Raw genomic sequence first — 23,533 nt, 5'->3', positions numbered from 1 at the left:
TCACACCATGTGACAAAGTTTCCTACTGTAGCCCTGTACTCAACCTCATCTCCCTTGCTGATGCATCAAACTATGGCAGAGTCATCAGAAAACTTCTGAAGATGACAAGACTCTGCGCAGTAGTTGAAGTCCGAGGTGTAAATGGTGAAGAGAAAGGGAGACAAGACAGTCCCCTGTGGAGTCCCAGTGCTTATATGTTTTTACCACATACAAGCTCAATGTGGCGTGTTGGTTATTGTATTTCACTGTTACAAATGTCATTTCCACAGGAGTTTTCTTTTCTCCAGTGTAAGTTCTTAGCTGGATATCTGCAGACTTCAGTTCAGTATCTTTGAAATGGTGTTCAAACTCATTTTGTGGAATGACTGAAACAGCCTAGCCAGTGTCCAATTCCAGTTTAAATAATTTACTGTTCACTTCTCATGTTGCCATATTACTTCTTTGTGTTAGTTTTCACATTGGCTATCCATCCCTGTGTCACCCTCATCATTATCAGATTTCTTCATCAACTGCATGTAGATTAGTGCTCTTTTTGAAACTGCAACTTGACTTTTTAGCTTTTTCTCTTCCCTGTGCAGTCTATTTAATTTTATCTGCCCAACATGCTCTTTGTATGTGTCCTATTTTGTTGCATTTTCTGCAAGTTTCACCTTTAAATCTGCATCGGTCTGGTGTAGGGACACTTTTGCCGCAATGGTAACACGGTTTGTTCAGCCAGGCCATTCTCCATTTAGACATTGCAATTTTGTTCACACTCACTTTCATTCCTGACTGCAACTCAATCACATCTCTGTCTGCTGTTTCCATTGATACAGTGATTTCAACTGCTCTTTCAAATGAAAATTGTGTTCCAGTTAGGAGCCGTTTTTTGAATGCTTTCTTGTAAGATTCCACAAACTAAACAACCTCTCAGTGCATCATTAAGCCCATCACTGAACTGACAATGCTCAGACAATCTCTTCAATTTAGCTACGTACACTGAAATAGACTCCCTTTTCTTTTGATTCCATTTATGAAACCTAAAGCATTCTCCAATCAATCAATCAATCTCCAATGAACATTCCAGTTCTAAATGTTCCTGTACTAATTTCACAATATCAGCAAAACTCATTTCAGCTGATTTGGTTGGAGCAGTTAAACTTCAAAGTAAACTGTATGCCTTTAAACCCAATACACACAGCAAAATTGGCACTTGTTTCTCATTGGCTATATCATTTACTTCAAAATCCTGTTCAATTTGCTCAGTAAATAAAATCCAGTTATCTATTGCGTAATCAAATGTGTCTATCTTTCCAACGTAGCCAGTCATTTCTGCTCTTTATTTATGATTATTATCACCCGGTACTCACTTTTTATGAACCCATGAATTCTTCTGTTTTCTGTCTCTTTTTTTAACTTGACAGTCTCTACATGCGCTGGGCTGCATTCTTTACTCACCACTCCTTGCAGATCAGGGGCTCTCTCAGGTTAGTTTTTAAAAACACCTCATTGCCACTGTTATGTCTTGTAACTTGAAATCATCAAACTAATTCAAAGGAATCCAAAATGTGAGCCTAGCTTCAGTTTCACTTTAAGCGGGATGTGCACGTATCACATGGTACATCATGGCATATGCAATTCACGTACTTATACATATAACCCATCATGATTTATTTAAATGAACTAGAGCTATACATTAACCAATATATACACTAAACAAAGTTTACCCAAATATAACTGAAATATTAGATACATAACAAAGGGCATTGGTGTTTCCATCCAGGCCGTGATTCAACTGGTCAATATATTCTTCATCACACATATATAGAAGTTTGTCAAAGTTTTAGACCAAATCTTTGCAAACGAAGAGGCGCTGCCTTGCTTTCTTCATAAAGGCATTTGTATGCTGGGCCGAGGACAGGTCCTCTGAAAAGTTAACACTGAGGAATTTAAAGTTGCTGACCCTCTCCACCTCTGATCCCCTGATAACGACTGCCTCATGGACCTCTGGCCTCCTCCTGAGATCAATAACGATCACTTTGGTCTTGCTGACGTTGAGTAAGAGGCTGTTATTGTGGCACCACTCAAGACAGATTTTCAGTCTCCCTCCTTCATGCTGATTCATGTATCTGTCGATCAAACACGCCTGATTGTATAAAGTTCTATGAGATTGCCCCTCATTCTCCTGTGCTCCAGGGAACAAAGATCAACGTTATCACCGGTGCAAGAGTAAATAGTGATTGTGTTTACTGATTGTTGGGGCAACTCCATGGTGCATCAACAAAACAGTCCTATGTACACACAGGTCGTATACCATTGGGGTTGATGCTGAGGTGGGCAGTAACAGATTTATAGGGTTAAGCAGTGAAGATTCACCAGCATGTTACTAGGACAGGAGGGCTCGGGTTATTAGGAGACACGTCACTGGGGAGTCTGTTGGGGTTATCAGTGCTCCTGATGCAGCCTCTACATCGGCGATACCCAATGTAGATTGTGGAACTGCTTTGTGGAGCACCTTCACTCCATCTGCAACAGGCAGCATTTCCCTGTGGCCAACCATTTTAGTTCCAATCCCCATTCTGTTACGCCAGTTCACGGCCTCCTCCGTCATGGAGAGGCCAATCTCACGCCGGAGGAGCAACATCTCATGTAGTCTCCAACCTGATGGCACGAATATCGATTTCTCCAACTTCCAGTAATTTCTACCCCCCCCGCTCTCTTTTTCCATTGCCCATTATGGTTCCCCTCTCACACCTTCTCTCTCCCTCAGCTCCCCCGGTTCCCCTCCTCCTTCCCATTCTTCCAGTCCACATTCGTCCGTCAGATTCCTCTTCTACAGCCCTTTAATGTTTCCATTTATCACCTCCCAGCTTCTCACTCCAACCCCTCTCCGCCACCCACCTTCCCCCTCACTTGGTTTCACCCATCACCTGGCAGCTCGTCCTCCTCCTCCTCCCTCCCACCTTCTCACTCAGGCTTCTTCCCCCATCCTTTCCAGTCCCGATGGCTGGACAGCAACTAAAAGAATCATTAGGAGGGAAAAGATGAAATATGAAAGCAAGCTAGCAAACAGTATTAGCTCAACAGTAAGATGGACTCTCGACTTCACAATCTGCCTTGTTGTGGCCGTAGCCCATCACTGCCAGCATCACACTTTTTTTGTAACTCAAGATCCACAAGCCTGTCTCCTCAGCCGCTAAACTCATAATTCCCACACCCTGTACCGCTCGGTTTTACCTCCTCCCCAAGATCCACAAGCCTGACTGTCTTTCCTTTGACCCCAGCATCTGTAGATTATTTTGTGTTTTGTAACTCTAACACTCTATTCTGCATTTTGTTATTGTTTTCCCGTCTGCTGCCTCTAAGTAATGAAAGGTAGCTCAAAGTAGCTGCACCTCAGTACACATGACCACAACAAAGCAATTTTTGTCGTGTCTGCACTTAAATTATCCAGTGGAATAGATGGACTCTTGACCTCAGTCTACTTTGTTATGCCTTGTCCTCCTTCACTGCACTTCCTCTGTATTGTTAGTGTTCTCGGTGCACTGTGTAACGATTTACAATGTAGAACAGTACAGAAAGACAAACTTGATCTTGTACCTTGATCTGTATGAACGGTAATGCAAGACAAGCTCTTCACTGTACCTTGGAACATATGACAATAATAAACCAACTCCATCCTGTTGGTAACTCCACCTTGGACCATCCCAAGCCTGGCTGTGAAAGGAGGAGGGTTGGACATGGGGCTAGCAAACCCCACCCTGTAAAAACCCAGAGCTACAAAGTCCTGATCCCTGGGAGAGGAAGCAGCAAAATAGCTATACCTGGGGACAACGTGAAAGCCTGGCCCAGGACAGAGGAGTCTGGTGAGCTGCGGTCAGTGGCCTCTGCCCCAGTGATGGTTGAAGGGCTATTACCCCTCAACCATCAGGCTCCTGAACCGGAGGGGATTACTTCACTCACCCCAACACTGAACTGTTCCCACGACCTGTGGACTTCCTTTCAAGGACTCCTCATCTCATGTTCTCGATATTTATTGCTTATTTATATTTCTCTCTTTTTGTATTTGCACAGTTTGTTGTCTCGTGCACACTGGCTGTTTGTCTGAATTTGGGTGCGGTCTTTCATTGATTCCGTTGCGTTTCACTGCATCACAATGATTGGCTGCAAGAAAACAAATCTCAGGGTTCTATATGGTGACAATAAATGGTGACTTTGACAATAAATTCACTTTGAACTTTGAGTAGGGGTGATGGGCTGAATGAAGAAGAAGAACCTTTTGGTACAAACCCTTTATTTACAAACACCGAGCCGTGGATTCATTCACCGGCCAGCGCAGTGACCTCCTGCACGTGCTCCCTGACCACACGGTCCAGTACAGTATAGACATCCTGGCACGCCTTCACCGCCGCCTCCACCACTTTCTCCAGGTGGTCCTCGTGCAGCCGCGCATTCATCTCCAGCAGCGCGATCTGCTGCGACTTGGGCAGCACGGCCATGGCCACCTGCGGCCCTCCTGCCGACTCCTCAATGTAGCTGAGGTCCGTCAGGGGGGTGTCCTCGACGAAACCCGTGGAGCAGGCGCACACGTAGTCTCGCATGGGGATGCCGGCGTCGATCACCGCCAACGTGGCTGCATTCACGCAGGCGCAGTAATTCCCGCCGTCCGCCTGCAAAATCTGGGAGGGGGAGATAAGAAGCGGGATGTCAACATGTGGGAGGGCTGTCTGACACAGACAACACAGGCTGCCCCTAGACTGAGGCAGGCGGACCACAGCTGGCGTATGGCGCAGTGGGGAAAGCTACTGTGACTTGACACCAGAGACCCAACTTCCATCTCCAACTCTGAGACTGTCTGCATGGCATGCAGCCTTTTTAAATTTATTGAGGGATAAATTTTATCTAGAGACATTGAACCCATGAACACTACCTCACTACGTTTTATTTCTGTTTTTGCACTACTTTAACTATTTAATTTAAATGATATACTAAATGCAATTCAGTTTTTTCTATTTAACGTGTATCGTATTGCACTGCTGCTGCAAAGTTAGCAAATTTCACAGCACATGCCGGTGATATTAAACCCGAGTCCGTGGGAGGAAACCAGGGCACCCAGAGGAAACCCACATGGTCATGGGGAGAACACACCAACTCCTTACGACAGCAGAGGCACTGAACCAGGGTCACTGGCACTGCAACCGCTATGCTCCCGTGCAAGTGTAATACACATAACAACTGATGGGGTCCTGAATTACTCCTATGAACTGTGCTTTTGAAAAGAGAGAGAGAGTTGTGGAACTCAGACACCTTGTTAAAAGAGAGAGAAAGAAGAGAGAGAGGCGAAGACTGCTTTGAGATGGTATTATGGTTTTTTAGCAGCATGTTTACACTTTTACAAGGACACTGGCAGTTTCCAAGTTCTTACAGAGAGAGAAGGGAGGAGCTACTTGATAGACAGCTGGTGTTCAGCACGGTGAGATAAATAGAAGGTCAGCTGTTAGAACTACAGGTACATGGTTTTGGGCACTGAATGAGCTTTGTTGTGCCCACAGAAAAGGTGGGTTTTGGAGGATCGATCAGGCAGATCGATCAGTGGCTCTCGCAGTGTGAAAAGGGTGTGACTGGTGGGGAGTTACTTGTGTGTCCAACCCTCGCCTGGGTTGATAATTCCTCCACAGAAGAACGGTCCCCTTCGTTATAGTCACAGTTGGTGACTTCTGAAGGATTTCGAGGATTTCAGAGGACAACGGGAAGATCGACAGCATCAGCTCACCTGAAGACTCAAACCTCTCCCTCTCTCTCCATCACTACTCAACTCAAAACCACGAACTGAACTTTACTCATCATCGTAAGACTATCTATTTACCCCTGACTTGAAGAAGCATGGTTTTCATAAATTTCCACTTACTGATATTATATATATATATAAAATCATTGCTAACCTGTTTGATTTATCTGCATTTATATTACTGTATTGCGTAGTTACTAATAAATACCATTAGTTAATAGCAATACTGGACTCCAAAGTGTTTTCCATTTCTGGGGAATGGGGTACATGACAATCATCAGAGGCCAAAAGGCCTACTTCTGCCCCTTTGTCTGATGGTCTTAACTGTTACAAACAAACCTGTGTCCACCACTTGCACCGGTGGCTCGTTCCACACTCTCACCACCCTGAGTGGAGAAGTTCCCCTTCATGTTCCCCTTAAACATTTCACCTTTCACCCTTCACCCATGACCTAGTCTCACCCAACCTGAAGGGGAAAGCAAAATCAGAACCAGGTTTATCACGGACATATCCAGCGTAAAGGCAGCATCCGCCACCCAGGACACGGCCTCTTCCCGTTACTACCGTCAGGCCTGAAGATCCACACTAAACAGCTCCTTCCCCTCCACCACCAGATTTCTGAATGGACAATTACTCCATCAAAACTAACTCATTAACCCCCCCTTTTATTGTGCTATTAATGCCAATGCATAGTTATTACTATGGATTGCTGTTCCTGTTGCCACAGAACAAATTTCACACCTGCCACCCATATTAAACTTGATCCTGACGTTGTGAAATTTGTTGTTTTGTGACAGCGGTACAGTGCAATACATCAAATTACAATATACATTAATGATTTAGATGAAGGGATTAAAAGTAACATTAGCAAATTTGCCGATGACACAAAGCTGGGTGGCAGTGTGAAATGTGAGGAGGATGTTATGAGAATGCAGGGTGACTTGGACAGGTTGGGTGAGTGGGCGGATGCAGTTTAATGTGGATAAATGTGAGGTCATCCACTTTGGTGTTAAGAACGGGAAGGCAGATTATTATCTAAATGGAATCAAGTTAGGAAAAGGGGAAGCACAACGAGATCTAGGTGTTCTTGTACATCACTCACTGAAAGCAAGCATGCAAGTACAGCAGGCAATGAAGAAAGCTAATGACATGCTGGCCTTCATAACAAGGGGAATTGAGTATAAGAGCAAAGAGGTCCTTCTGCAGCTGTACAGGGCCCTGGTGAGACCACACCTGGAGTACTGTGTGCAGGTTTGGTCTCCAAATTTGAGGAAGGACATTCTTGCTATTGAGGGAGTGCAGCGGAGGTTCATGAGGTTAATTCCCGGGATGGCGGGACTGTCATATGTCGAAAGATTGGAGCGACTGGGCTTGTATACACTGGAATTTAGAAGGCTGAGAGGGGATCTTATTGAAACATATAAGATTATTAAGGGATTGGACATGCTGGAGGCAGGAAGCATGTTCCCACTGATGGGTGAGTCCAGAACCAGAGGCCACAGTTTAAGAATAAGGGGTAGGCCATTTAGAAAGGAGTTGAGGAAAAACTTTTTCACCCAGAGATTGGTGGATGTATGGAATGCTCTGCCCCAGAAGGCTGTGGAGGCCAAGTCTCTGGATGCTTTCAAAAAAGAGATGGATAGAGCTCTTAAAGATAGCGGAATCAAAGGTTATGGGGACAAGGCAGGAACTGGATACTGATTGTGGATGATCAGCCATGATCACAGTGAATGGCAGTGCTGGCTCGAAGGGCCGAGTGGCCTACTCCTGCATCTATTGTCTATATTACCACAAGTTACAAAAATAAATATATAATAAATAAATACTGCCCAAAAAAATCACTGCATTTACCTGAGCTATTCCTCAATTTTATTAATCATCATTTGACCTCTATTAAATCTCCCCTCATTCACTCCAGGGAATGAGGTCCTAACCTATCCAGTCTTTCCCTATAACTCAGGTCCTCAAGTCCCAGCAACATTCTTGTATATTTTCTCTGTACTCTTTCAATCGTGATATCTTTCCTGTAGGTAGGTGACCAAAACCGCACACAATACTCCAAATTTGGCCTCACCAATGCTTTATACAACCTCAACATAACACCCCATCTCCTGCACTCAATACTTTGATTTATGAAGGCCAATTGAGTCCTGATGAAGGGTTTTTGCCCGAAACGTCGACTGATTATTCATCTCCATGGATGCTGCCTGGCCTGCTGAGTTGGGTGAGTTACAATGTGCCCAGTCTTTTTGTGACCCTGCCTATCTGTGGTTATGGATCTGCATTCCCCGATCTACCTCGGTGCACTGTGTAATGATTTGATCTGTATGAACAGGATGCAAGACAAGTTTTCTTTATATCTTGGTACATTAACAATAAGTAGGAAGTTACAAGGCCCAGATACATTCCCAGGAGGCCAGGCCTCTGGCCCCGAGCTCACAGCTTGTTACCTGCACATAGATGTCAATCTGGGACTGCGGGTAGAGCTGTGTTAGGATGGCTGCCTCGAAGGTCTGCTTCAGGTGCAGGGTCATCTCCGTGGACTTGCGGTCACCGTGAGGCCTCCTCTTCCGCTCGCCGGTGCTGAAGGTCGCCATGCTGTACTGGCAGTTCACAGTGGCTTTGTCGTGGAGGGCCTTACTGCGAGCCCCACGGATCTACGTCAGAGAACCCAGCAGGGTGAGGGCACATCGCGGAGACGGAGAGAGGTGAGTGTGTGAGGGCAACTCGTGGAGAGAGGAAGGGGGTGTGTGTGTGTGCGCGCGCAACTCGCAGAGACAGGGTGAGGTCTGTCTGTGTGTGTTCTAAACCTCAGAGAGGATCACCAAGGTCTCCCCCCACCTCACTGTACCCCTCCCTGATCACTCTATAGAAACACTGGGTCACCCTATAGATACACTGGATCAGTGCTCCCCCCACCGGATCACCCTATAGAAATACTGTCACTGCACCCCCTCCCCAATCACCCTATAGATACACTGGATCAGTGCTCCCCCCCCTCCCGATCACCCTAGATACACTGGGCCACTGCACCCTCCCCTCCCTGATCACCCTATAGATACTGGGTCACTGCACCCTCCCACCCCGATCACCCTATAGATGCACTGGATCACTCCCCCCCCCCGATCACCCTATAGATACTGGGTCACTGCCCCCCCAATCACCCTATAGATGCACTGGACCACTCCCCCCCCGATCACCCTATAGATACTGGGTCACTGCACCCCCCCGATCACCCTATAGATGCACTAGATCACTCCCCCCCCGATCACCCTATAGATACTGGGTCACTGCACCCCCCCCCCCGATCACCCTATAGATGCACTGGATCACTGCCCCCCCATCACCCTATAGATACTGGGTCACTTTACACCCATTTGATATTACCCCGCAGCCACGGTTCCCCCTCCCCATTCCAGCTCCTGTCCCCTATTCCCCCTCCCATTCTCCCCTCTACCATCCACCTCCTCTCTCTCGCCTCACCTGGTGCGGCCCGTATACCACCGCCAGAGCCTTGGTGTTCCCCTGTTCGATATAGGCCGAGCCATCGGCTTGTGCGAAGACGCCCATGCGACCGCGGATCTTCCTGAGCTCGGTCGGCCGCCGGCCGTCCACCCGGTAGCCCTGGTCGGAGAGCAGCTCCAGGCCCGCCATCCTCCTGTTCCCACGCAGCGGGAAGGCGCTATCGAGACAAATGGACTATAAATCCCAGAACCCCCTGCGATATCGCATACAAATCCCAGCACCTCCTGCGGATACCGTTTCGGGCCGAGATCCTTCAGCAGGACCGGAGTAACCCCGATTTGGCCTACAAATCCCAGCATCCCTGAAAAACCCTACAAATCCCAGCGCTCCCTGCGGCCTGGAAGCCAGAAACACGCCGGACTGGACAAGGTTTTCTTTGTAAAATTAAAACATTCTTACTTAGTAGTCATTATGGGCTTGTGACAAAATATCTCATGTTTGGATAAAAAGAAACTATGCAATGTTATACAGCAGACAGTAAATAAATCGACAAATTCAATTGCTAACGTTACAGCAAGGGAGATGAGGTTGAGTACAGGGCTACGGTAGGAAACTTTGTCACATGGTGTGAGCAGAATTATCTGCAGCTTAATGTGAAAAAGACTAAGGCGCTGGTGGTAGACCTGAGGAGAGCTAAGGTACTGGCGACCCCTGTTTCCATCCAGGCGGTCAGTGTGGACATGGTGGAGGATTACAAATACCTGGGGATACGAATTGACAATAAACTGGACTGGTCAAAGAACACTGAGGCTGTCTACAAGAAGGGTCAGAGCCGTCTCTATTTCCTGAGGAGACTGAGGTCCTTTAACATCTGTCGTACGATGCTGAAGATGTTCTACGAGTCTGTGGTGGCCAGTGCTATCATGTTTGCCGCTGTGTGCTGGGGCAGCAGCTGAGGGTAGCAGACACCAACAGAATCAACAAACTCATTCGTAAGGCCAGTGATGTTGTGGGGATGGAATTGGACTCTCACAGTGGTGTCTGAAAAGAGGATGCTGTCCAAGTTGCATGCCATCTTGGACAATGTCTCCCATCCACTACATAATGTACTGGGTGGGCACAGGAGTACATTCAGCCAGAGACTCATTCCTCCGAGATGCAACACAGAGCATCATAGGAAGTCATTCCTGCCTGTGGCCATCAAACTTTACAACTCCTCCCTTGGAGGGTCAGACACCCTGAGCCAATAGGCTGGTCCTGGACTTATTTCCTGGCATAATTTACATATTACTATTTAATTATTTATGGTGCAACTGTAATGAAAACCAATTTTCCTCGGGATTAATAAAGTATGACTATGACTACTCAAAAATTAGTCTTATATTCTGTCTGGGTAGCCTCCAACGTGATGGCATAAATATCGATTTCTCCGACCTCTGGTAATGGACCTCCCCCAACCTTCACCAGTACTCTCAATGGATACAATTAAATATTCCGTTTCAGCAGTAGTACTCTCATCCCCTTCTCCCTCTCTCACCTTATCTCCTTGGGCAGGCATCGTTTTGGTGCGCCTCCCCCTTTTCTTCCATGGTTTTCTGTCCTCTCCTACCAGATTCCATATAACAATTACAGCACAGAAACAGGCCATCTCGGCCCTTCTAGTCCGTGCCGAACTCTTACTCTCACCTAGTCCCACCAACCTGCACTCAGCCCATAAGCCTCTATTCCCTTCCTGTCCATATAGTTGTCCAACTTTACTTAAAATGACAAAATCAAACCTGCCTCTACCACTTCTGATGGAAGCTCGTTCCACACATCCACCACTCTCTGAGTAAAGAAGTTCCCCCTCGTGTCACCCCTAAACTTTTGCGCATTCTGTAAAAGGGCTGGATGGTTTGGAGTTTGTCAAATGTGTGCAGGGTAGTTTTTTGCAGCAATACATAGAGGTACAACTAGAGAAGGGGCAGTGTTGGATCTCCTGTTAGGGAATGAGATAGGTCAGGTGATGGAGATATATCCCCACTCTCCAACCCCGTATCTCTTTCACCAATCAACATCCCAGCTATTTATTTCATCCCTTCCCCTCCCGATTTCATCTACCTTGTGTTTCTCTCTCCGTTACCCCCACTTTTTAACTCTGACTCCTCATCTTTTTTTTCTCCAGTCCTGCCGAAGCATCTCGACCCGAAATGTCAACTGTACTTTTGTCCACAGATGCTGCCTGGCCTTCTGCGTTCAGAATCAGCTTTATTGTCAGTGATATAAGTCATGAAATTTATCGCTTTGCAACAGCAGTAGAATACACATCAGCATATTTAAATAATAAGAATACTTACATAGTGCAAAACAAAAATGATAAGTTCTTGAACTATTCAGAAATCAGGCAGAGGGGAAGGACCATACATAAATCTGTTGCAGAGTGTGCAGCTTCGACGTCCTCTATCTCCTCCCTGATGAGAAGAGGGCCTGTCCTGGGTGATGGGGACTGTTAACGCCTTTCTGAGGCAACTCCTTTGGAAGGTGTCCTGGACGCTGGGGAGGCTGGTGCCCATGATGGAGCTGGCTGAGTTTGCAACCTTCTAATCCTGTGCAGCGGCCCCTCCACGCCAGGCGTTAATTGAAATAGTCAGAATTATCTCCACATACATACATCCGTAGAAATTTTCTATGGTCTTTGAGAACATAAATCTCTGCAAACTCTGAATGCGAACTTGCGTACCCTTTCCATAATTGCAGGATAGATCACCCAGGAACCCCTTTCCACGGGGATCCCTCCATGAGGACTGGTGTGCTCCCTCGACCTGCCCCTCCTGAATGCACGATCAGTTCCCCGGTATGGGCGGCTGGAACACACTGCCCGAGGGGCTAACACACACGAAGTGTTGGCCATCGTTCTTCCTCCCCAGACACTGCTCGACCCTCCGGCACCCTGGGCGTTGCACTGCGGTACAGCAGTCCAGTTGTCCAGTTGTCCAGTCGGGATACATCCCCATGACGTGTACGGATGGCCGGGAAGACGTCCTGCCTGCTCATTGGTTGTAACCGAGCGCGAATCAGGAGGCGGGCTGGGGAGGCAGCGCCGCTGTGCCGTATCTGATTGGACGTCGTTTTCAGGACAACGCTGTGATTGGATGGTTTGGCTTCCTGCTGGTAATTGGCCGCAGGCTGGGGCCCGGACTTCTTTGAAGCAATTGGATTGCGGGCAGGTGTCAGGCGGTTTCGGATTGGACAATGATGCGGAGGGGGCGGGGCTGCATCCCCGCCGGGCTGGCGGTCGGAAGGAGCGGAGTGGTCATTCGCCCCCGACCGAGGTCACGCTTTGGCGGGCATACCGGACTTCCACAGACAGGGTGAGCTGGAGTGACGGGGAGGGTGAGGGAGTGACGGAGTGAGAGAAGGGAGTCAGTGACGGGGGGAGAGAACAGAGTATGAGTGACGGGGAGTGAGAGAGAGAGAGGGGGAGTGACGGAGTGAGCAAGGGCAGTACGAGTGACGGGGAGAGAGTGAGGGAGAGTAGGAGTGAGTGAGGGGGAGTGACGGAGTGAGGGGGAGTGACGGAGTGAGAGGGGAGTGATGGAGTGAAAGAGGGGAGTGACTGAAGGGGAGTGGGAGTGAGTGAGGGGGAGTGAGAGAGTGAGGGGAGTGACGGAGTGAGAGAGGGGAGTGAGTGAGGGGGAGTGACTGAGTGAGAGACAGAAGTGAGGGGGAGTGACAGAGTGAGCAAGGGCAGTACGACTGACGGGGAGTGAGTGAGGGAGAGTAGGAGTGAGTGAGGGGGAGTGACGGAGTGAGTGAGGGGAGTGACTGAGTGAGAGAAGGGAGTGACGGAGTGAGAGAAGGGAGTCAGTGACGGGGGAGAGAGCAGAGTATGAGTGACGGGGAGTGAGAGAGAGAGAGGGGGAGTGACGGAGTGAGTGAGGGGAGTGACGGAGTGAGTGAGGGGGAGTGACGGAGTGAGGGGGAGTGACGGAGTGAGAGACAGGAGTGAGGGGGAGTGACAGAGTGAGCAAGGGCAGTACGAGTGACGGGGAGAGAGTGAGGGAGAGTAGGAGTGAGTGAGGGGGAGTGACGGAGTGAGTGAGGGGAGTGACTGAGTGAGAGAAGGGAGTGACGGAGTGAGAGAAGGGAGTCAGTGACGGGGGAGAGAGCAGAGTATGAGTGACGGGGAGTGAGAGAGAGAGAGGGGGAGTGACGGAGTGAGTGAGGGGAGTGACGGAGTGAGTGAGGGGGAGTGACGGAGTGAGGGGGAGTGACGGAGTGAGAGACAGGAGTGAGGGGGAGTGACAGAGTGAGCAAGGGCAGTATGAGTGACGGGGAGAGAGTGAGGGAGAGTAGGAGTGAGTGAGGGGGAGTGACGGAGTGAGTGAGGGGAGTGACTGAGTGAGAGAAGGGAGTGACGGAGTGAGAGAAGGGAGTCAGTGACGGGGGAGAGAGCAGAGTATGAGTGACGGGGAGTGAGAGAGAGAGAGGGGGAGTGACGGAGTGAGTGAGGGGAGTGACGGAGTGAGTGAGGGGGAGTGACGGAGTGAGGGGGAGTGACGGAGTGAGAGACAGGAGTGAGGGGGAGTGACGGAGTGAGCAAGGGCAGTATGAGTGACGGGGAGAGAGTGAGGGAGAGTAGGAGTGAGTGAGGGGGAGTGACGGAGTGAGTGAGGGGAGTGACTGAGTGAGAGAAGGGAGTGACGGAGTGAGAGAAGGGAGTCAGTGACGGGGGAGAGAGCAGAGTATGAGTGACGGGGAGTGAGAGAGAGAGAGGGGGAGTGACGGAGTGAGTGAGGGGAGTGACGGAGTGAGTGAGGGGGAGTGACGGAGTGAGGGGGAGTGACGGAGTGAGGGGGAGTGACGGAGTGAGTGAGGGGAGTGACGGAGTGAGTGAGGGGGAGTGACGGAGTGAGGGGGAGTGACGGAGTGAGAGACAGGAGTGAGGGGGAGTGACGGAGTGAGCAAGGGCAGTATGAGTGACGGGGAGAGAGTGAGGGGAGTGACGGAGTGAGAGGGGAGTGAGTGAGGGGGAGTGACGGAGTGAGTGAGGGGGAGTGACGGAGTGAGCAAGGGCAGTACGAGTGACGGGGAGAGAGTGAGGGAGAGTAGGAGTGAGTGAGGGGGAGTGACGGAGTGAGAGGGGAGTGATGGAGTGAAAGAGGGGAGTGACTGAAGGGGAGTGGGAGTGAGTGAGGGGGAGTGACGGAGTGAGAGAGGGGAGTGAGTGAGGGGGAGTGACTGAGTGAGAGACAGAAGTGAGGGGGAGTGACAGAGTGAGCAAAGGCAGTACGACTGACGGGGAGTGAGTGAGGGAGAGTAGGAGTGAGTGAGGGGGAGTGACGGAGTGAGAGGGGAGTGATGGAGTGAAAGGGGAGTGACTGAAGGGGAGTGGGAGTGAGTGAAGGGGAGTGACAGAGTGAGAGAGGGAGTACGAGTGATGGGGAGAGTGGGTGAGGGGGTAGGAGTGATGGGGTGAGTGGGAGTGACGGGAAAATGGTGAATGAGTGACTGGGGGATTGAGGGGGTGAGTTGGAGTGATGGGGAAAAACGAGGTGAATGAGTGACGAGGGGGAGTGAAGGAGTGACGGGGAGAATGAGTAATGACTGAGAGTCTCTCCCCCCGGACAGTCTCTGGAGTTCGGCCTGTGTGTGACAATGGAGCCAGGGGCCATGTTTCAGTTCGCCATCGACAGGGGTGGAACCTTCACTGACGTGTTTGCCAGGTGTCCCGGGGGGAAGGTCCGCGTCATGAAGCTGCTCTCTGAAGATCCAGCCAACTACCGGGACGCCCCGACCGAGGGTATCCGGAGAATCCTTCAGGAGGTAGGCGCCGGTGTGGGGCAATCCCAGCATGGTGGGTCAGGGGCCGCAGATCACAAACGCGGGATTGGGCAGGTGCTGGAAACCCCCCGAAACACACACATACCCCATGCCTGAGGAACCCCGCAGGAGGGGGTTAGAGCTGGCATTTCGGGCTGACATCCTTCACCAGGACTGGAGAGGAAGGGGGCCGAGGAGAGAAGAGGGAGGTGGGGGCCGAGGGCAGAATAGGGAGGTGGGAGGTGGGGGCCGAGGGCAGAAGAGGGAGGTGGGGGCCGAGGGCAGAATAGGGAGGTGGGAGGTGGGGGCCGAGGGCAGAAGAGGGAGGTGGGGGCCGAGGGGAGAATAGGGAGGTGGGGGCTGAAGGCAGAAGAGGGAGGTGGGGGCCGAGGGGAGAATAGGGAGGTGGGGGCCGAGGGGAGAAGAGGGAGGTGGGGGCCGAAGGCAGAAGAGGGAGGTGGGGGCCGAGGGGAGAATAGGGAGGTGGGGGCCGAGGGCAGTATAGGGAGGTGGGGGCCGAGGGGAGAATAGGGAGGTGGGGGCCAACGGCAGAATAGGGAGGTGGGGGCCGAGGGGAGAATAGGGAGGTGGGGGCTGAAGGCAGAAGAGGGAGGTGGGGGCCGAGGGGGGAATAGGGAGGTGGGGGCCGAGGGCAGAATAAGGAGGTGAGGGCCGAGGGGAGAATAGGGAGGTGGGGGCTGAAGGAGGACCAGCTGGAAGGTGAAGCCAAGGGGGTGGAAAAGGCAAAGGGCTGGAGAATGTGACAGGAGCGGAGAGCGGACCATGGGAGAACGGGACCCAGTGGTGGAGAGGAGGTAAGAGGCCAGGTTGGGGAATTGAATAGGGAAGGGGGCCAGGAAAATACATTACCAGATGTTTGAGAAATTGATGTTCAGGCTATCAGATGTTGCTAAGAGTGGCAGAAGAGGAGGCCATGGATCGACGTGTGGGGTTTGGAATTAAAGTGAGCGTCACGCTGGATGTCGTACTGTGGTGTTGATCAGTGCCCAAGGTCTACCCATCTTCAATTGCTTCATCGACCACCTCCCTTGCATGGCCAGTTCAGAGGTGGTGATGGTTGCCAATGTTGTTGCGTCCATCGGCAAGCCCTCGGCTGAAGAAGCAGCCCACGCCTGCGTGCAGTACCACCTCAACAATCCTCAAGAGGAGACTGTTAAGTGCCACTCACGCCGGAGAACATACAACGACACAGGCCCTTTGGCCCGGAGCGTTGTGCTAACCCTTCAATGTAACAGTACGCACGGCTCACTGACTCCCCCCCCCCCCCCACTTCCGGCCCAGCAACCCACCGTTTAACCCCGGCCTCGCAGGGCAGTTTTACGACGACCAGTTAATCTGCACACTCTGGAGTGTGGGGGGGAAACCGGAGCCCCCGGGGGAAACCCACGCGCAACGGGAAGGAATGTGGAAATGTAGGGGAGAGAGGACGCTGGAACTGAACTCCAGTGTGCTGGGTTGCCCTATTAATTTGCTCTCACATCAGTCTAACCCTTCCCTCCCACTGAGCCCTCCATTGTTCTATCATCCATGTGCCAATGTCCGGAATGCATCTGCCTCTACCAACCCCCACCACTCCGTGTTGTAGAAAAACAACTATTCCTGACACCTTCCCTCTGATCATCTGAAATGAGGCCCCCCTCGTCTTAGCCATTCCCACCCTGGGGAAAGTTCCTGGCTGTCCACTCCATCTCTGCCCTTGTCCACCGTGGTGCTGTTCACGCTACGGCAAATCCCTGGGAGAGTGTGTGTGCTGTTCACTGACGCTGTGCCTTCTGGTCAGCAGCAGTGGGTATCCACACCGCTTCCAGTGTGCCGGTCTTCAGCCGGGCGTCTGTGTGGCCTGCACAGCCAAATGAGGCCACTCTCAGGCTGGAGGGGCAACACCTCGTATTCTGTCTGTGTAGCCTCCAACCTGACGACATGAGCATAGACTTCTCCAACTTCCAATGATTTCTGCCCCTCCCTTTCTCTCTTCCATTCCCCATTCCAGTTCTCTTCTTACCCCTTCTCGATCAGCTCCCTCTGCTGCCCCCCTCCCATTTCTCCCGTCGTCCACTTTCTTCTCCCAGCAGATTCTTCCTTCTTCAGCCCTTTACCTTTTCCACCTATCACTTCCCAGTTTCTTAAACAGGAGGAATTCTGCAGACGCTGGGAATTCAAGCAACACACATCAAAGTTGCTGGTGAACGCAGCAGACCAGGCAGCATCTCTAGGAAGAGGTACAGTCGACGTTTCAGGCCGAGACTCTTCGTCAGGACTAACTGAAAGGAGGGCTAGTAAGAGATTTGAAAGTGGGAGGGGGAGAGGATATCCGAAATGATAGGAGAAGACAGGAGGGGGAGGGATGGAGCCAAGAGCTGGACAGGTGATTGGCAAAAGGGATATGAGAGGATCATGGGACAGGAGGCCCAGGGAGAAGGAAAAGGGGGAGGGGGGGAAACCCAGAGGATGGGCAAGGGGTATAAGCAGAGGGACAGAGGGAGAAAAAGGAGAGAGAGAGAGAAAGAATGTGTGTATATAAATAAATAACGGATGGGGTATGAGGGGGAGATGGGGCATTAGCGGAAGTTAGAGAAGTCAATGTTCATGCCATCAGATTGGAGGCTACCCAGACAGAATATAAGCTGTTGTTCCTCAAACCTGAGTGTGGCTTCATCTTAGGCCTCCTGTCCCATGATCCTCTCATATCCCTTTTGCCAATTACCTGTCCAGCTCTTGGCTCCATCCCTCCCCCTCCTGTCTTCTCCTATCATTTTGGATCTCCCCCTCCCCCTCCCACTTTCAAATCTCTTACTAGCTCTTCTTTCAGTTAGTCCTGACGAAGAGTCTCGGCCCGAAACATCGACTGTACCTCTTCCTAGAGATGCTGCCTGGCCTGCTGCGTTCACCAGCAACTTTGATGTGTGTTCCCAGTTTCTTACTTCATTCCCTCCCCCACCCACTCACCTTCGCCCTCACCTGGTCTGACTATCACCTGTTCCTCTTCCCCCCTCTCCTCCCCCACTCACCTTCCCCCTCACCTGGTCTGACTATCACCTGTTCCCCTTCCCCCCTTCCCCACTCACCTTTGCCCTCACCTGGTCTGTCTATCACCTGCTCCTGTTCCCCCCTCCCCCACTCACCTTCCCCCTCACCTGGTCTGACTATCACCTGTTCCCCTTCCCCCCTCCCCCACTCACCTTTGCCCTCACCTGGTCTATCACTCGCTCCCCTTCCCCTTCTCCCCTCCCACCTTATCCTGGCTCCTTCCTTTCCAGTCCTGGTGAAGGGTTTTGGTCTGAAATGTCAACCCTGTAGATGCTGCCTGACCTGCTGAGTTGCCCCACCACTTTGTCTGTGGCTGTGTCGGACTTGCTTCTTGGTTTGTGTCGCTGACAGGAATGTGGGGTGCCTGTGCCGAGAGATCAGCCCGTGGACACCTCGCGAATCGGCTGGATCCGGATGGGGACCACTGTCGCCACCAACGCGCTGCTGGAGCGGAAGGGGGAGAGGATTGCGCTCCTGATCACCAAGGGATTCCAGGACTTGCTGCACATTGGTAACCAGTCGCGGCCAAGGATATTCGACTTGGTGAGTCCCCAGCAGCGCCCGTGTGGGCCGGCGTCCTGTACTCGGAGTGCTGAAGCAATTCTCTGCTGCTCGGTGCTACTCTCTGCTCTGTACAGGAGCTGGAAATGGCCTTCCAGCTCACAATACGATCGAGCTAATGCTTGGTTGTCCCACACATCCAACAATGGCAAGACCTGTGTGGGGGGGGGGCTTTAAAGAGGAAAAGCCTTTGCACTGGGACAATTCCACTCTCTCAACCTGGGAAGTTTGGTCCAGTGGTACAAGTCGTCGGTGCAGCTGGGGTCTTCCTTGTTTGCAGTGGGCAGTGGTGACCATGGTGCCATCTGTGCCTGCTGATGCCCCTCGCTCTCCACGGAGTGTTGCAGAGCGGCCTTCCTGGCCGTTGGATCTCACCGTGGGTCTCACTCTGCCCCGTCTGCCGGAGCTGACTTCCCCATTAGGACAGGCAAGCCCCTGTCTCACTGGCCAGCCTCACCTGGTTTCACCCGCCTGTTGAAGCAGAGCGCCAGGGTGCGGCTGCTGTCGCACGCAAACAGTTAATAATGTCAAACTAATCGAATTCCTTCTCTGCACAACGCCCTATCCTCAGCAATTGGTTGCCAGTTTCCACTGGCCTCCCGTTTAAAAGAAAAGCTAGCAGACTGTGTTCTTGAGAGAGAATAGTGTCTGGTTACTGTGGGGAAGTTCAACCACCCCATCCCCCCACACCAAGAATGTTCGTTATCTCACCCAAGACAGGATAAGAAAGGCTCGGTGGGATATGTGCCAAGTGGGGACACATTGGACTAGTTTAGAAGGTTATCTTCAATGAAAAGCCTGTGCTCACTCTATCCCGCCATTCTCTGCATATTGCCGTGCTGAGCAGAGCAGACTCGATGGGCCAAATGGCCTAATTCTGCTCCTATATCCGGTTTATATTCACCTACCTTTCTCTGCGCCTCATAAACACCTCCATTGCGTCTGCATCCACCACCACCCGTTAGACAGGAGCAGAATCAGGCCATTCAACCCCTTGAATCTGTGCTGCCGTTCCGTCGTAGTGGATGTATTTTGTGCACAATGTCCAGTACCAGAGTCGGGGTTTAAGGTGAGGGGCGGTAAGTTCAAAGGTGACGTGAGGGACAAGTGTTTTCACACAGTGACTCGTGGGGCCTGCAGTGTGCTCGCTGTCTGGCAGGCAGATATCATGCAGGTGTTGAAGAGGCACGTGAACTGGCAGAGGGTGGAGGGGGATAGACGTCATGTAGACAGGATGCAGTAGTTTAGTTAGTTCAGCACAACATTGTGGGCAGAGGCCTGTCACTGTGCTGTACTGCACCATGTTCAAAACATCCGACTGTGAATCACCCTACGCCCTGTCTCACCAACCCCCCCAACCTCTCCTCTTCCACCGTTTTGTCTCTCCACTCGATTTTCACTCTCTCCCCCACACTGACTCTCTCTCTCTCCAGTGACTCACACTCCCTCTCTATCCACTCCCCCTGTCAATCCCCCCTCTACCCCCCTTCCCCCCTACCCCCCTCTCTACCCCCTCTCCCCCGCACACTAACACACTCTCTCTCTCTCTCTCTCTCTCTCTCTCATGTTCAGGAGATCACCATGCCCGAGGTGCTGTATGAGGAGGTGATCGAGGTTGAGGAGCGAGTGGTTTTGCAGCAGGCGGGCTGCCAGTTGACCAAGCCAGACGGATTGGAGGTTTTCACTGGTAGGAGCCCTCACTCCGTACGCATTAATGGAGTGGCAGTTGTCGGGGTCAGTGTGTGAGGGATGATGCTGTCGATGTGCGTGCGGGACGTAGCTGTCCGTGTGTGTGTGTGCGGGATGTTCAGGATTGTCTAATTTAATTTCCAGTCCCCAAGTGTCGAGGAGAACAAAATAATTGTTACTCCAGATCTGATGCGGCACAGCAACAACACAATGAGACAAAGAACACAACAATAAAAAACACAATAAATATAGATGAGATTATAGACATACAATCAAAGTGTCGCTAGGCACAGGAGTGTCTCCACATAAGGTGACTAACAGGAAATGGTAAAGTAGTGGTGTTTGGGGGTGTGGAGGGGAGGGTTAGTGGGTGGAGGTGTTGATCAGTCGTACTGCCCGGGGAAAGTAACTGTTTTTGAGTCTGGTGGTTCTGACGTGGATGCTGCATAGCCTCGTCTCGGGTGGGAGTGGGACAAACAGTCCATGAGCAGGGTGGGTGGGATCCTTCATGATGTTACTGGCCCTTTTCCAGCACCTTTCTCTCTAGGCTGGTGCTGGTGATGTGATGGGCAGTTTTGACTGTCCGTTGCGAAGAAATGTTCATCACCTTTCTCGAATATCTTTCTATTTCTTTGTGAAGATTAATTACAAATTTTATTCCCTTCATCCGAGAAGTGCCCGAACTCCGATTTATTTGCAGTACAGAGAGGTGGGTGCCTGGAATACCCTGACAGAGGTGCCGGTAGAAGCAGATACAAAAGGTGAGATGTAGGAGCAGAATTAGACCACTTGGCCCATCAAGTCTGCCTCCTGTTCCATCATGGCAGATTTATTATCGCTGTCAATCCCATTCTCTTTCCTTCTCCCTGTATCCTTTGACACTCACTAATCAAGAACCTATCAGCATATACCCGGTGTCTTGGCCTCCACAGTCACTGTACGTACGCAATTTGCCGACAATAGAAAGATGGAAGGCATTTTGACAGGCAAATGTGCAGATGGCGGACGGTCTGATTAGGACCACATGCTGGCAGATGTCCAGTTTAAATTGGCATCGTCGTTGCAACGGACATTATGGGACAAAGGGCCTGTCCCTGTGTTATACGGTATGTGTTCTAGTCAAAATAATGCACGGAGGACTAAACCAAAGACAAAGCAGCAGATTCAGGCCATTTGCTCCATTATTCCATCCATTTATTATCCCTCTTAACCCCATTCTCCTGTCTCCCCCCCCATAACCTTTGACACCCTGACTAATTTAGAACCAATCAACCTCCACTTTAAATAGTGAAGCATCACTGCCATTCATGCTAGTGGGTTTCGCTTTGTAGAAAGTAATACTTCCGGGGCACCTTGGCGTAACTCGAGTAGCAGCAATCGATACGATTAAATATTCCCGTTTCAGCCTGATACAGCTAAAATCCACAACTGCTTCCAAGGTCAGTACAGTCAACAAAGATATCTTAATGGGTTTAAGAGGTGACATCGGATGCATGACAACTCTGGCAGGGTTTGCAAGACATTACTTCCTACAAAGCGAAACCCAATAGCATGAATGGCAGCGATGCTTCACTACCAGATGAACTCAACGCCTTCTTTGCACGCTTTGAAAGGGAGAACACAACTACAGCTGTGGAGATCCCTGCTGCACCTCATGACCCTGTGATCTTTCTCTTAGAGGCTGATGTTAGGCTGTCCTTAAAGAGAGTGAACCCTTGCAAGGTGGAAGGTTCCAATGGAGTCCTTGGTAAGGCTCTGAAAACCTGTGCCAACCAACTAGCGGGAGTATTCAAGGACATTTTCAACCTCTCACTGCTGCGGGCAGAAGTTCCCACTAGCTTCAAAAAGTGCCTAAGAAGAATAACGTGGCTGCCTTAATGACTATCGCCCGGTAGCACTCACATCTACAGTGATGAAATGTTTTGAGAGGTTGTCGTGACTAGACTGAACTCCTGCCTCAGCAAGGACCTGGACCCATTGCAATCTGCCTATCGCCACGATAGCTCAATGGCAGAGGCAATCTCAATGGCTCTCCACATGGCTTTAGACCACCCGGACAACACAAACACCTACATCAGGATGCTGTTCATCAACTATAGCTCAGCATTTAACACCATCATTCCCACAATCCTGATTGAGAAGTTACAGAACCTGGGCCTTTGTACCTCCCTCTGCAATCGGATCCTCGACTTCCTAACCAAAGACCACAATCTGTGTGGATTGGTGATAATGTCTCTTCCTCGCTGATGATCAACACTGGCGCACCTCAGGGGTGTGTGCTTAGCCCACTGCTCTACTCTGTCTATACCCATGACTGTGTGGCTAGACATAGCTCAAATATCATCTGTAAATCCGCTGACGATACAACCTTTGTTGGTAGAATCTCAGGTGGTAACAAGAGGGTGTACAGGAGTGAGATATGCCAACTAGTGGGGTGGTGTCACAGCAGCAAACTGGCACTCAATGTCAATTAGACGAAAGAGCTGGTTGTGGACTTCAGGAAGGGTAAGATGAAGAAACACATACCAATCCTCATAGAGGGATCAGAAGTGGAGAGAGTGAGCATCTTCAAGTTCTTGGCTGTCAAGATCTCTGAGGATCTAACCTGATGCCAACATATTGATGTAGTTATAAGGAGAGCAAGACGGCTGCTAACCTTCATTAGGAGTTTGAAGAGATTTGGTATGTCAACAAATACACTGAAAAACTTCTATAGTTATACCATGGAGAGCATTCTGACAGGCTGCATCACTGTCTGGTATGGAGGGGCTACTGCACTGGACCAAAAGAAGCTGCAGAGGGTTTTAAATGTAGTCAGCTCCATCTTGGGCACTAGCCTACAAAGTACCCAGGATATCTTCAAGGAGCGGTGTCTCAGAAAGGCAGCGTCCATTATTAAGGACCTCCAGCACCCAGGGCATGCCCTTTTCTCACTGTTACCAACAGGTAGGAGATACAGAAGCCTGAAGGCACACACTCAGTGATTCAGGAACAGCTTCTTCCCCTCTGCCATCCAATTCCTAAATGGACATTGAACCCATGAACACTACCTCACTTTTTTAATATATTATTTCTCTTTTTGCTGGATTTTTAATCTGTTCAATATACATGTACTGTAATTGATTTACTTATTTTTTTTCTTCTAGATTATGTATTGTATTGAACTGCTGCTGCTAAGATAACAAATTTCACGACACGGGC

At 50.4% G+C, this 23,533-nt stretch overlaps 2 protein-coding genes across 2 annotated transcripts in view; one reads left to right on the top strand and one right to left on the bottom strand.

Moving 5' to 3' along the window:
* Window positions 1-4,240: 4,240 nt before the first annotated feature.
* exosc4 (exosome component 4) lies at window positions 4,241-11,864 on the bottom strand. The gene is made up of 4 exons (XM_063044683.1): window positions 11,569-11,864; window positions 9,251-9,449; window positions 8,218-8,424; window positions 4,241-4,658 (listed from the first exon to the last, which is right to left on the bottom strand). The coding sequence occupies exons 2-4, from the start codon at window positions 9,419-9,421 to the stop codon at window positions 4,299-4,301; spliced, it is 738 nt and encodes a 245-aa protein (XP_062900753.1). The 5' UTR covers window positions 9,422-9,449; window positions 11,569-11,864; the 3' UTR covers window positions 4,241-4,298.
* A 613-nt stretch (window positions 11,865-12,477) lies between these two features.
* oplah (5-oxoprolinase, ATP-hydrolysing) overlaps window positions 12,478-23,533 on the top strand; it is a 99,896-nt gene continuing 88,840 nt past the window's right edge. The window contains exons 1-4 of the mRNA XM_063044682.1: window positions 12,478-12,582; window positions 14,843-15,037; window positions 18,434-18,625; window positions 20,216-20,330. Coding sequence (XP_062900752.1) covers window positions 14,870-15,037; window positions 18,434-18,625; window positions 20,216-20,330 — 475 coding nt within the window. The 5' untranslated portion in view covers window positions 12,478-12,582; window positions 14,843-14,869. The remainder of the gene's footprint in view (window positions 12,583-14,842; window positions 15,038-18,433; window positions 18,626-20,215; window positions 20,331-23,533) is intronic.

Source organism: Mobula hypostoma, chromosome 3, assembly GCF_963921235.1.
Source record: "Mobula hypostoma chromosome 3, sMobHyp1.1, whole genome shotgun sequence".
NCBI classification, from domain to species: Eukaryota; Metazoa; Chordata; class Chondrichthyes; order Myliobatiformes; family Myliobatidae; genus Mobula; species Mobula hypostoma.
The sequence above is the reverse complement of the archived record's forward strand: the minus strand, read 5'-3'. Positions and strand labels throughout refer to the sequence as shown.

What these genes read in the sequence shown, in the direction of transcription:
- exosc4 (XM_063044683.1), bottom strand. Translation starts at nt 9,421, where the DNA reads ATGGCGGGCCTGGAGCTGCTCTCCGACCAGGGCTACCGGGTGGACGGC. An exon ending in TGGTATACGGGCCGCACCAG is followed by an intron (nt 8,425 to 9,250) that starts GTGAGGCGAGAG and finishes TCTCTGACGTAG; the next exon opens with ATCCGTGGGGCTCGCAGTAA. An exon ending in AGATTGACATCTATGTGCAG is followed by an intron (nt 4,659 to 8,217) that starts GTAACAAGCTGT and finishes TCCCCCTCCCAG; the next exon opens with ATTTTGCAGGCGGACGGCGG.